General features: G+C 44.4%; 1 protein-coding gene and 1 pseudogene across 2 annotated transcripts in view; one reads left to right on the forward strand and one right to left on the reverse strand.

Moving 5' to 3' along the window:
- The first annotated feature begins 1362 nt into the window (after positions 1–1362).
- Positions 1363–2854, forward strand: LOC147211512 (galectin-8-like; annotated as a pseudogene).
- Positions 2855–8522: 5668 nt separating this feature from the next.
- hcfc1b (host cell factor C1b) overlaps positions 8523–13864 on the reverse strand; it is a 29207-nt gene continuing 23865 nt past the window's right edge. The window contains exons 24-31 of one of the 2 annotated variants that reach the window (XM_086127887.1): positions 13679–13844; positions 13450–13587; positions 13157–13356; positions 13011–13091; positions 12727–12912; positions 10218–10515; positions 10083–10137; positions 8523–9998 (exon numbers count right to left, since the gene is read on the reverse strand). In XM_086127887.1, coding sequence (XP_085984013.1) covers positions 9938–9998; positions 10083–10137; positions 10218–10515; positions 12727–12912; positions 13011–13091; positions 13157–13356; positions 13450–13587; positions 13679–13844 — 1185 coding nt within the window. In that variant the 3' untranslated portion in view covers positions 8523–9937. The remainder of the gene's footprint in view (positions 9999–10082; positions 10138–10217; positions 10516–12726; positions 12913–13010; positions 13092–13156; positions 13357–13449; positions 13588–13678; positions 13845–13864) is intronic. The other variant, XM_086127896.1, reaches the window with a different exon arrangement.

The raw sequence follows: 13864 nt of genomic DNA on the forward strand, positions 1-13864 counted from the left end.
TGTTGGGCCCTCCTCCTGCTTTGCACCAGTTCCCAGACATCGCTCGCCTTCCTTCCCGGAAATACATCCACCGTGGGTCTCGTCGGGGCTTCCACCGCGATCGATCCAAAGGCATCACCTCCTTCTGGTCATTTTCCCGTCGCCCACCCAGAAACACCGGCCGGTCCGTCAACCATCGTGTGTTAGCCGGCTTGGCTAGGTCGGCTAATGGTCCTCGAAACAGGGACACTGCCGGCGTCAACTTCGGGCTACTCAACACCACTCAACACTACCACCTCACTTTTATTCCTCTGACACTTGCAACGCTCTCCTCCTATTTTTCATTGAAAAAATCAACAAAATCCACCAGCACCTGGGCTCCTCTGTATCACTGCCCTCCTCTGACCACCCTACCCCCTGCCAACTGTTATCCTCTTTTGAACTCCCCCATCCCTCATTAATCTCAGATCTCATCATCAAATCCAAGACTTCCTCCTGTCAGCTAGATCCCCTCCCCACAGTTCTGGTCAAATCCTGCTTACCCTCTCTGCTTCCATTCATTTCAGCCATTATTCATTCCTCTCTGTCCTCTGGAATTGTTCCTAACCCCTTCAAAATCGCAGCTGTCACCCCAATCCTGAAAAAACCCGGTTCAGATCCCAATGATTTCAATAACCTACGCCCCATCTCTCACCTTCCTTTTATCTCTAAAATTCTCGAAAAAATTGTTGCCTCTCAGCTCCACTCCCACCTCACCTGTAATAGTCTTTGTGAACAATTTCAGTCCGGCTTCCGTCCCCGTCACAGTACAGAAACAGCTCTCATAAAAATCACAAATGATCTCTTCATGGCAGCAGACTCTGGCTTAATCTCCATCCTCATCCTCCTTGACCTGAGTGCAGCTCATATCTCACTGGCCGCTCTCAGTTCATCCAACTCAATTCCTTCACTTCACAATCCCTCCCCGTCACTTCTGTACCCCAGGGTTCTGTCCTGGGTCCCCTCCTTTTCATTATCTACCTTCTTCCGCTTGGCAATATTTTTCGCAAATTTGGTATTCACTTTCATTGCTTCGCGGATGACACCCAGCTCTACCTCTCCAGCAAACCCGACGCCTCCCTCCCACCCTCCTCCCTCTCTCACTGTCTCTCAGAAATCAAGTCTTGTTCACCCATAACTTCAAGTTAAACAGCAATAAAACAGAACTACTCGTCGGTACCAAATCCACCCCACGCAAAGCCGACAGTTTTTTCCTCACAATTGATAACTCCACTGTATCTCCTTCCCCTCAGGTCAAGAGCCTGGGTGTCATCCTCGACAGCTCACTATCTTCCCACTTCCACATCAATAACATTACCTGGTCCGCATATTTCCACCTCCGTAATGTCAACCGTCTCCGTCCCTCTCTCACTCCTCACACCACTGCTATCCTTGTTCACAGTCTCGTCACCTCCCGCATCGACTACTGCAATTCACTTCTTTTCGGCGTCCATCACAAATTCCTCCATAAACTCGAACTTGTTCAGAATTCAGTCGCCCGGATCATCACGAGAACCCCCTCCTTCCATCACATCACCCCCATCCTCCGACAGCTCCACTGGCTCCCTGTCAAACTTAGAATCAATTTCAAAATACTTCTCTATACATTCAAAGCCATCCATAACCTTGCCCCCCCCCCTCATCTATCAGATCTTCAGATTTCCATTCCCTCTCGCTCACTCAGGTCCTCATCCTCCCTCCACCTCTCTATACCCTCTGCCCGTCTCAGCACAATGGGGTGCAGAGCCTTCAGCCGCACTGCCCCCAAACTCTGGAACTCACTTCCACCCAATATTCGTAACATTGACTCTCTTCCCACATTCAAAACCCAGCTCAAAACCCACCTATTCAGACTTGCATATTCTACTTAAATCTATCTCTTATTTATCATTTTCAGTGGTTTTATTGTTTGCTCTTGGTTGTAAAGTGTCTTTGAGTGCTGTGAAAGGCGCTTACAAATAAAATGTATTATTATTATTATTAAATGTAAATGAAAACGGGATACAATGATTTGCAAATCATTTTCAACCTATAATTGAATATGCTCAAAAGACAAGATATTCAGTGTTCAAGCTGATATACTTTATGCAGACGGCTGCGTGAGGCTCCAAGGCTTGGGTTGCCAAATAAGCTCCTTATCCCCTCAAGACTTGTTTATCGTGGGTTTGGCCGTGTTTTCTCGTGGAAGACTAATGAAACCTCGCACTCTTGAGAAAATGGAACTGCCATTCAATTGGCGTTCAATGGCGCCACAATGAGTGCGTTTAAATTGCATTCTTTTGTTGCAGAGTGATCCAACCAGGGAGTTGTTGAGAGGTGTCAGTGTGGGCAGCAAAATCACCATCAAGTCAATCGGAACCCAAAATGGTACAAAACCACATTCCCCGCAAATTAGGCTGTGCCCCTGAGAACATGTTTGTGCTTTTGTGTTGCAGTTTTGCCATTCAGTTGTTGATGCGCGACGGCTATAGCGCCGCGCTGCACCTGAACCCTCGCTTCAACTGGAAAGGCGATGTGAACATGTTTGCGCGGAATTCCTTCCTGTCTGGTTCCTGGGGTGTGGAGGAGCGTAAGATGGCCTCCTTCCCCTTTGCACCCGGGCTCGACTTTGAGGTACAACAATATCAATAAATGTTTATTCTATTTTGCGATGGAGAATTCTGCCTCGACCAACTCTATTGTCACTCAGATGGTTATTTGGTGCGGCACTGACGCTTTCCACGTGACCGTCAACAGCGGTGACCAAGTGGACTACACATACAGAGTCGGCCTAGAAACGATCATGCATGTGAGAGTGAGAGGGGACATGACGTTGTTAGACGTCAGTAACATGTGACCTCATCTTGTCAATATCGGAGGCGCTACTTTATTACTTCATGTCTGGATCTGCATTTATATCATATGAACCCAATTCCAGTGAAGTTAGGACATTGTGTTAAACATAAATAAAATGTAATACAATGATTTGTAAATCATCTTCAACCGATATTTAAGTAAATACACTACAAAGACATTTAATGTTCAAACTGATATATTGGTTTTAGAAAATAATCATTAACTTTGAATTTTATGGTTGCAACATCTTCCAAAAAAGCTGGGACAGGGTCATGCTTACCACTATCACCTTTCCTTTTTTTTTTTTTTTTTACTGAAGCTTTCTTGGTGGAATCTTTCCCATTCTTGCTTGATATACAGCTTCAGCTGTTCAACAGTCCTGGGTCTCCTTTTCGTATTTCACGCTTAATAATGTGCCACACATTTTCAATTGGAGACAGGTCTGGACTGCAGGCAGGTCAGTCTAGTATCCTCATACCTATCCTTTTACTACAAAGCCACACTGTTGTAACACATGCAGAATGTGGTTTGGCATTGTCTCCCTGAAGTAAGCATGGGCGTCCATGAAAAAGACGTTACTTGGATGGCAGCATATTTTTCCAAAACCTGTATGTACCTTTCAGTCTGAATGACGTCTTCACAGATGTGTCAGTCAATGGCAGAAGCGCAGCTCCACACCATCACAGTGGCTGACTTTTGAACGTTGTGTCCAGAACAGTCCGGATGTTTCTTTTCCTCTTTGGACAGGAGACACAATTTCCAAAAACAATCTGAAATGTAGGATCGTCAGACCACAGAACATTTTGCCACATTGCATCAGTCCATCTTAGATACAATACAATACATGCTGATTTATATAGCGCTTTCACACCAGCGGCAGCTGTAACAAAGCGCTTGACATTTAGATGGGCTGCGGCCCAGCGAAGCCGGCGGCCTTTCTGGGTGTTGTCAATAATGGCTTTTGCTTTGCATAGTAGAGTTTGAAGTTGCACTTACGGATGTGGCGCTGAACTGTATTTACTGACATTGACTTTCTGAAATGTTACTGAGCCCATGTGGTGATACACTTTACACATTGAGGTTGGTTTTTGATGCAGTGTTGGTTTTCGCCAGATTCCATGAACCTTTTCATATTTTCACGCAGTTCACAAAGACGTGAACCATCTTTACTTGACTGGGAATTCAGGAAACCTTTTTATACCCAATCATGGAACTCGCCTGTTCACCTGCAAGATGTTCCAAACAGGTGTTTGATGAGCATTCCTCAACTTTATCAGCCTTTTTTGCCACCTGTCGCAACTTTCTGGAATATCATGTAAGGCAATGATTTGCTAAAAAGTATCAATTGAACATTAAATATTTTGTCTTTGCAGTGTATTCAATTAAATATAGGTTGAACATGATTTGCAAATCAGTGTGCTCTCTTTCTATGTTTAACACGTCCCATCTTCATTGGAAATGAATTTGTGCAATACCTCAATGTGAAGGATTATAAACTGCACGACTGTCCGTGTTTTATGTTATGTGTTGTGTTTATTATTTTACTTTATGTTGACTGTTTTATTAAGCGCTTTGTTACAGCTGCCGCTGTTGTGAAAGCGCTATATAAATCAGCATGTATTGTATTGTAAGCTTTTTTAAAATTGGTAATTATCATTTTATGATTGAAAATTACAGTATTGTCTTTGATGTTAAAGTTACCTCAATTATATTCTTTGATCATTTCTTGAACATGTTTGTTGAGATGGTCTGATTGGCTGAAGGAAACAGGAAGTGTTTTAGTAGCGGAAGAAGGAGTGTGCTCTCGAATGTGCTGAGACGTCTATTTTTTCTTCTTCTCAATAAAACTGCATTCAAAGGATTCCATCTCTCCTATTGCCGTTCGTAGAGTCATCCACCAAAAACAACGAACCCCTCAACTTACACATATACACACACATATATATATATATATATATATGGATGTATATATATGTATATATATATATTTATGTATGTATACAGTATATATATATATCCATCCATCCATTTTCCGAACCGCTTGATCCTCACCAGGGTCGCGGGGGGTGCTGGAGCCTATCCCAGCCGTCTCCGGGCAGTAGGCGGGGGACACCCTGAATCAGTCGCCAGCCAATCGCAGGGCACACAGAGACGAACAACCACCCACGCTCACATTCACACCTAGGGACAATTTCAGAGAGTTCAATCAGCCTGCCATGCATGTTTTTGGAATGTGGGAGGAAACCGGAGCACCCGGAGAAAACCCACGCAGGCCCGGGGAGAACATGCAAACTCCACACAGGGAGGCCGGAGCTGGAATCGAACCCGGTACCTCTGCACTGTGAAGCCGACGTGCTAACCACTGGACTACCGGGCCGCCTATATATATATATATATATATATATATATATATATATGTATGACTTTATACTTAATTTTATTCACCAACGAACTCAGATGAATCCTGCTACCCACCATACTAATTTAATGATGTAAAATAAAAATGGCCGTTACATATTTCTCTGCAGTTTGAAAGAATGTATTGAATACTGTAAACAAGAATCAAGTAGAATTTTGCTGAAGACTGATTTGATATTTTGAACTGATTTTGTTATGGCTTTACACTTCACCAATTAAGTGCAATAAAGAGCATTGCTAAAGTATGTTTTGTCCTGCGATGGTTGAGGACTGATTCAGCATTAATTTCAGTACTCCGTATATACGTACAAATGGCTGAATGATAAGGTGAGAAGCTCGGTCATCCGGGAGGGGCTCAGACTAGAGCCGCTTCTCCTCCACATCGAGAGGAGCCAGATGAGGTGGCTCGGGCATCTGATTAGGATGCCTCCTGGATACCTCCCTGGTGAGGTGTTCTGGGCATGTCCCACCGGAGACCCCGAGGACGACCCAGGACACGCTGGAGAGACTGTCACCCAGCTGGCCTGGGGACGCCTCGGGATCCCCCGGGAAGAGCTAGAAGAAGTGGCTGGGGAGAGGGAAGTCTGGGCTTCCCTGCTAAAGCTGCTGTCCCCGCAACCCGGCCCTGGATAAGCGGTAGAAGATGGATGGATGGATGGCTGAATGAATTTTTCTAACTGAACTGTATCCAGACCTCTCATATGCCTATTAAAGGTTAAGTGGTCAGTAACTTGGCCAACCTTTTGAGTAATAGTAACAGCTAAAACTATTTCAAGCATACTTTTGTCATTTATTTTTTTATTCAGCACCCACCAAGGTTCATAATCACACCCATAGCAACACCTTTAAAAACGAAAATACTTTGTTTTACAATCTTCAGTGAAAAACATCAAGTACAGAATGGCGAGTCGCCAGCCAGCCATAAAAATGCATTATTGAGTGTCCCTTTAACTGCTCTTTGCCATTGTCATCTCGTTATTTGGCAAAATGCTTCGGTGATGTGTGGCGATGCACTCTTCACATTCAGGCCAACAGTTGTTTGAGTGGCCAAATGATGAGAATAGGCCATGTAAATTTTACCAATTTTGTTCTCAAAAAGCGAATGAATTTCACGCCGGTGTTGAAAAGCATTCAGACCTGTTTTCTTTCTACCATTTTCCCTACGATATGGGGTTTGCAAAAAGGTAGTAATCAACTGGCTGTTTCTGAAAACATTTGGTTCAAAATGTTACAAGTGTACATGGGTGAAATCCTGTATGAAAATATTCCAACTATATGAGTGCATGGATGGAATCCTCTGTAATAGTTTACAACTAACAATGCTGCTGATATAATGTGCAGAGCGGCCGACAACGCAACAGCGCTACCTTAACAATGACAATGTAGGACACAACCAACTGACGTGTGCTCTCAGTGCTAGCAGGAATACATGGACCAAATAGGTAATCCCTTCATGCGCAATTTACAGCATGGCACAGCATTGAAGTGCAAACAATAGTAATGCTATTTTAGCGTTCTTCCAATCTCGACGGGTCTCATCTCTACTCCGGCCGTTTGGGCACATTTTCTGCATCATGAGCAACTGGCTCAGACACGTATAGTCCAACATCTTGCTGACAACCTCCTTTCTCCAACTCTTCAAACACCTGGATCCCCTCAGATTGAAATTCCCGAATTGATTTCTGACTGAGGCGGCCCGGTAGTCCAGTGGTTAGCACGTCGACTTCACAGTGCAGAGGTACCGGGTTCGATTCCAGCTCCGGCCTCCCTGTGTGGAGTTTGCATGTTCTCCACGGGCCTGCGTGGGTTTTCTCCGGGTACTCCGGTTTCCTCCCACATTCCAAAAACATGCGTGGCAGGCTGATTGAACGCTCTAAATTGTCCCTAGGTGTGAATGTGAGCGTGGATGGTTGTTCGTCTCTGTGTGCCCTGCGATTGGCTGGCAACCGATTCAGGGTGTCCCCCGCCTACTGCCCGAAGACAGCTGGGATAGGCTCCAGCACCCCCCGCGACCCTAGTGAGGATCAAGCGGTTCGGAAAATGGATGGATGGATTTCTGACTGGCTTTGTACACTTTACACAGTGAGCCTGGCTATTGTCCTTGAAATGACGTCACGCGGTTTTGTCATTTGCCAGGATCTTCAGAGAGAACTTACTTAGTAGAATATACGCAATAGATTTTTTAATGCGTTATTTTTACTTGTGACATAAAAATATTTCATTTGGCATATTTTGAAATTACTTCAGGCGGCACCTTGCCGACTGGTTAGAACGTCCGCCTCACAGTGCAGAGGTGCAGGGTTCGATTCCAAGCCCCGGCCTTACTGTGTGGAGTTTGCATGTTCTCCCTGTGCTTGTGTGGGTTTCCTCCCACATTCCCAAAAATGCACGGCAGGTTGATTGAACACTAAATTGTCCCTAAGTGTGATTGTGAGCACGAATGGTTGCCTACTTGGCTGGCAACCAGTTCAGGGTGTACCCCGCTTGATGACAGCTGGGATAAGCTCCAGCACCACCTTCACGAGGATAAAGCGGTTCAGAAAATATATGGGTGGATCAAATGACTTAACACTTAGGTTTTCAAGCCACATGGCTGAGAGAGTTTGTCTCAAAATTCATCCACGTCCAGTCCCGCCTTTACCAACGATTTTAACCAGGGCTACAGCCCATTGATTTGCGATGCTCAAGGACCTATCAGATTTAAAAAAACAATCAATCAATTAAAACCCGATTTGATTTTCCTGTCATTCATTTTACATTCTTGGCATGGGTTGACCAACCCACAGGTGCTTTGCCATGGCTGTAATTGAGTCTTAAAACAGTTTCCTATTCTCCCATTTGTTGAACTTTCTGTCAGTCACTACGGCGCTGCAAAAGTTGAAGAATGCATGAATATACTAGGTGTGCTTTCTACAATGATGGCATATGTCTTTCTTTACAAAGGCTTGGAAGAGTTACAGGCTGTGTGTACTCAGAATTGCATGGCTTTAATCATGAGACAAGCAATCTGGTTCATCCTGAACCAGTTTGCCTCTGAGCCAAGGTTTGAGCAGCGTGGGTGGGTAGCTGTGGGCGGCCCGGCAACAATTACCCTCTTTTGCCCGGAAATGTCCAGGTGCAATTTAAAAAAAATCCATTTTATGCATTTCTATGTATACTGTGACTGTTTTTGTATTGAGAGTAAGCAACAGACCAATGTGTAAATGCCCTCAGGATTAATAAAGTATCCATCTATCCGTCAAACCCAAAAATAACAATGTCACATGTTTTTTAATAAGAAAAATAGCATTGTATTTTAAAAAAGTTCAAACTGTAACAACAATTAAACAAAATGTAAAGAATAAAGCAGTTTGTATATCATGATTAGTTCATTGTGTGGCTTCCTCTGGTGTGCGGGTCTTGGCCACCAGGGAGAAGTACAATACAGACATACACGAACGAGAGTGTCATAACTACTCAGTAAGCTCCAGTACAAGTAGTTGTTTTTCTCAGAACATAACAGTACATATCTGTGAGTATTATGTTGTCTTTCTACATGTGTTGCTCCACTGCTTGTCAAAATTTTATTGCTTAAACAGGAAGTCAACACCAAATTTTTCTTCACAATATGTTCTATGCATCTCCATTAGTCTAAACGCAGCATTCTGATTCGACAGCTTTTGTGGAATACAATTTAAACACTAAAATCCACCCGTTTTGTCCATCTCAGGGGGTGGCCATTTTGCCTCTTGCTGTTGACCGAAAATGACATCACAGTTGCGCGACCCAACATGGCCCAGCTTCAGAAAACAGGTGAGCTATGAATGGTAGTTACCTAAGCAACTGCAATGTCATTTTCATTTGACAGAAAGTGGCAAAATGGCCACCCCCTGAGATGGCTAAGACCAGTTGGATTTTGCAGCGTAACCCATATTCCACAGACACAATATTAATCGGAATGCCACGATTAGCCTAGTTGAGGCTCAAAGAACATATTTCTGTCAAGACAATTTTTGGATTGACTTCCCCTTTAAAAGACAAAACCATGCCATGATGCTATTTGTTAGAACGTCTATGGCATTTTGCAATGTGCATTAGCATTCAACCAGAAGAATTTCCTGAGGCAAAGTTATGGGGTTGTTTTCAAAGCATCCGTTATTCTTTGTTTCTCATTTACTTTGACAGTAAACTTAACTGGGGGTTTCCAATAAACAAGCTTGTTTTTGAGAATTGTTGGGCATGTGCTACTTGTTAAGTAAATTGAGAATGCTGCTGACATCTCATAGGCATCTCATACTTATTTTCACAAGTCAGAGGGAGACAGAACGAAAGGGCCGCTGACTAACACCTTGAGAAACGCACTAGTCGGGCCACTCGCAAGTCAAGATGTCTCGGGATATTGAATGTACATAAAGATTTATGTACGCACGCACAAGGAAGTAAAACCTCAATAAAGCAGAGTATTTTGGAAATATTTTGTTGCTATTGCAAGAAAATAAGTTACTCTTAACTGCAGATGCTCCATTACTGTATATCACAGAACATTAACCTTTCAACATGTAATCATTCCAGAGAGGACAATCATTTTGTGGAGTTTTTTTCCCACATCCATGAGGAGTGCCACAGAAGGGGGAGAAAGGTCAAAACAATGTTGTGACGGGTCAATGTACAAATATTCTAGAAGACCTCAGCAGAGCAGGGAGTCCTCTGATTGGTTGCCTCTGAACTTCTTTGGTGCGACAGGTTTACTGAGGAGAAAAAAAACAACAAATCATTCCTTGTGTATCCTCGTGAGAGCGCATTCATCATTCCTCACAAGTCATTGCACTCACATGTCAGGCGAGGACACTGGTCGCTTGGTGGATACTTTGGCATCTTTGCCGGTTTCTGTAGGTTAAAAAAAGGGTTCACGTCCTAACTCAATGAGGCAAAATGGCGACTTGTGCATTAGACCTATTGCTGCTCACCTTGAAGCCACCGGACCTGCGTGGCCGGCCCGTAGCCCTTCTGGTTGCGAGCGGCGATGCGGAAGATGATTGCGGGCTTGGTGGTGTGGTCGATGTGGGCGTTGGTTAGGCTGGATGTCTGGACCAGGCAGGATGGACTGGCGCCGCAGTACACCCTCATGAAGGCCAGTTGAGCTGGGCCGGACGCAGACGCGGGTGTGGCCTGGCTCGAATGGATTGCCAGGTACACGGAATACTCTGTGATCTTCCCTGACGTGACAGCCGGAGGTTCCCAGGTGAGCTGAGCTCCATCAATATTCTACAAGAGCATAACATGGTCTTGAAATAAAAGCTCCGAATTTTTTTTTAAAAACAAAAATCCAAGCTTTGCTTTTCATTTTTCTGCCTTCTTTGAAGTGTTTGTGCCACATTAACTTGCATCAACTTCCACAGGAAAAAAAACCTTTCAATTTCAAGTGCTTGAAGAGTGGTAATCAGCCAAACGCCAGCAGAGGCACCTTTGAACTCTTTCATTACACAAGACGTACTTGTACGTTTTTTTTAAATTAGGCCCCGCCTACCAAGGACATACTTGTACGTCTAAGTCTGTTTTTTTTGCGTCACAGGGTCTGATGCAATCTGTGAATGAGAATAAGCTGTTTGCATTGTAAATCATGTAAAAAAGCGACCAGTAGGTGGCAGTGGTGCCTCACGTGCTTGAAATGCATGCTTTTACAAAACACCCTTTTTCTCAGTTTTTTGGCCCAGGAATTGCCATTTTCATGAAACTTAGCCATTTTGTAATGCCGATTGCTGAAGAATGGAAAAGGATAGAAACAGAATTAGAGTCCAAACTTTATTTTGGTAGGCTTCATGTTAATATAGCATTAGAACCAAATATTCTGTGGGCCTTGCAAGATCAGTCAAAATCCAGTAAAACGCTGAGATTGAAGGGGTTGCTCCAGTGAAAATGGCTGGGATTGAATGAGTTAAGATTTAATATCACCTCTGTTTGGCAACTTTTTAAAGTCAGTGCAGAGGACTTGACGGTCATGGCAGCATAGTAAATTGGACAATCTGATGCATACACATAGAGCAGGGGTGGGCAATTATTTTCCCAGGGGGGCCAAATGAGAAGCAGAAAATATTGTGGAGGGCTGGGCCAAAAGTTAGAAATAGAAATAGAAAATAAAGAAGATAGCACAATGTCTTTGTATGCCAGTAATAATGTAACATTCTCCTCCACCATCACACTCAGCACCGGTGCTCCTCAAGGATCTGTACTGAGCCCCCTGTTGTTCACGCTCTACACATTTGACTGCTTTCAGACTCTTATTAGCGGTCCAGTTTGCGGAAAGTTTTTAACATGATAACAATCAAACCATTCTAGGAAATGTTCATTTACTCGAGCCACAAGCAATTCACTCTGAGCATGGAAATTGCCAGAATCGGACTGAGTAAGAATCGCTTCCTTGTTTTTCAAAGTCTCGTAATTTGAGTCTTTCCGACTCCAGGCGTCTCCTGAATGTTTCGTACTTTGTTACCCGCTTCGTTTAATCAGATACATATCACTTTCCCTTCCATGGTCATTACTCTCTCCCTCTTTCTTCGTCTTCCCTTCCCTCCCTGTGCTCTGCAACTTGAAGTAACTGCGCCACCTGGTGTTGAAATACCTGTCATTACAAGTCCAAACGAAATGAATGCAATCAAACCTTAATTGTGCACCAATCTTCGGCGGGCCAGATTAAAAAGACCAACGGGCTGGCCAAATGTAATGCAGCTTTGGTGGTTTCCGAGGCAAAAACTCTGGTTTAGGAGTTTAGTTAAGAACATGGTATGTTAGGGATACAGACAGATCTCCTCACCTATGCACTACTCACAAACCCCTTTTCCTCACAGATGCTGGTCAAATATTGAACAGATGTTATAGCTGCAGCAGCAAAAAATATACTAAAGCCATCACACATTTTGGGCTCGGGAGATATGCGCTGGCTTGCGCCTTCATTCATCCAAGTTTGTACAGCAAAGCGAGGAGGCATAATAAAGCAGCATCTACCTTGTGCTGTCTGGGGGCATCCACCAGTGCCTCAAACCAGCAAACAATTTCATGTCCCCCCCCCCCCCCCCACCCCTTAAGGCTCTCTTTCTGTCATTAGCGTCTCTCCCACGCTGTAATTTTATGGCTAAATTTTGCTGTTGCAGCTTTTCTTCAAACTGTATCAAACTGAAACAATGTAATTTGCTCACTCGAGTTTTATGTAATGAAATTGACAAAATTAGTATGCTCCTTATTTTTGTTTGGTTTGAAAACTTTAATATGGAAACATTTTGGAAGAGCAAGATATATCTGAAATAATACGTACAATGTAAATGGAAATATTTTGGTTTTCTCCAATAAAAACTAAAACCAAGTATCACCGTGAGCAAATTAATCAACAACATTTGATAAATCAACTTGCCCCAGACAGAGGCACTTGTTGCTAATATTTAGATCATCCAGCAGATTATGCCGAAAAGAAGCGGGCCTTACCTTGCTGATCTTGATGGCGCACGGCGCTCCCGGAAAACCAGGTAGACATGTTTTGAATGCAGACACCTCTGAGAAGGCTCCGCAGCCACAGATATTGATCCCGGCTACACGGAATTTGAATGCTGTGCCCGGCTGAAGCGCCACCTTCGTCATCAGACTGTAGTCCGGCATCACGCCCGAGTCATGCTGCAGAAAGTACAACAAATGAACCCTTTAAAAAAAATAAAATAAAAAAATAAAAATAAAAAAAGGATTTTGTTTTGTGCAAAGTAAGGTGCACTTACATCAATAGTGATGTTATCATCAGGAACATAATAGTGAGAGACAGTCATGTTGGTCACTCTGACGATCCCGACATCAAACCACTACAAACACACACAAACGTCACACTGCAGCTTTCCTATGTGTATTGAGTTGTAAGCCTTCTCACCACCTCATTGGCGGTGATGCCGTTGGACACAGTGCCGACAGGGGCAGCAGGCTCGGTCTTCAAGCTAGCAGGCAGGGGAGGGGCAGGGCCAAAGGTGCTCGCCAATCGCGCCAAAGCACTGCTCACAGCAGACGATGTCACCTCAAGGCCGTTGCTCTCTGCTGCTGGGTCATTGAGACTGTCTGCTGGAGCGAGCCCCTCTGGGAAGCAAAGAAAGGATGTCAGAATGGCCGATTGTTTGTCATGCATGTGGGAATGTGGTTTGTGACGTGCACATGACGGTGGGCGTGTACCTGTGGGCACAGGGCCAGGCTTCGCCTCATCTTCGGCTTGGCAGGGCAAGTCCTGTAATTGTTGCTGTTGTTGGATCAGAGCGGCAAGGTCCTGCTGAGTCAGCACGATGGGAATTGACTGCTCCGACTCAGCACCACCTGGACACAAACACATTCCCGTCGCCGTGCTTAGCACCTCCATTTCCGTAATGCCCGGCCGGACTTTATTCATGCAAGAGATGTGTCGTACCGCCGTGTCCTGCAGCTTGCAGGAAGGCCTGGATGGTCAGACGCTGAGACTCGTCTGGAGACAGCCCATCGGCTGTCACCATCAGTGTCGTCGTCCCAGAGTCAATATCGCCGCTTTGTCCTTCTGATGACATCAGCTCCTGAGGAGGCGTGTCCATGGACGCCATCTGAGCATTAGACAGTCGGG

The sequence above is a fragment of the Hippocampus guttulatus genome, chromosome 1, assembly GCF_054856545.1.
Source record: "Hippocampus guttulatus isolate MCC_2025c chromosome 1, RoL_Hgut_1.0, whole genome shotgun sequence".
In the NCBI taxonomy this organism is placed as follows: domain Eukaryota; kingdom Metazoa; phylum Chordata; class Actinopteri; order Syngnathiformes; family Syngnathidae; genus Hippocampus; species Hippocampus guttulatus.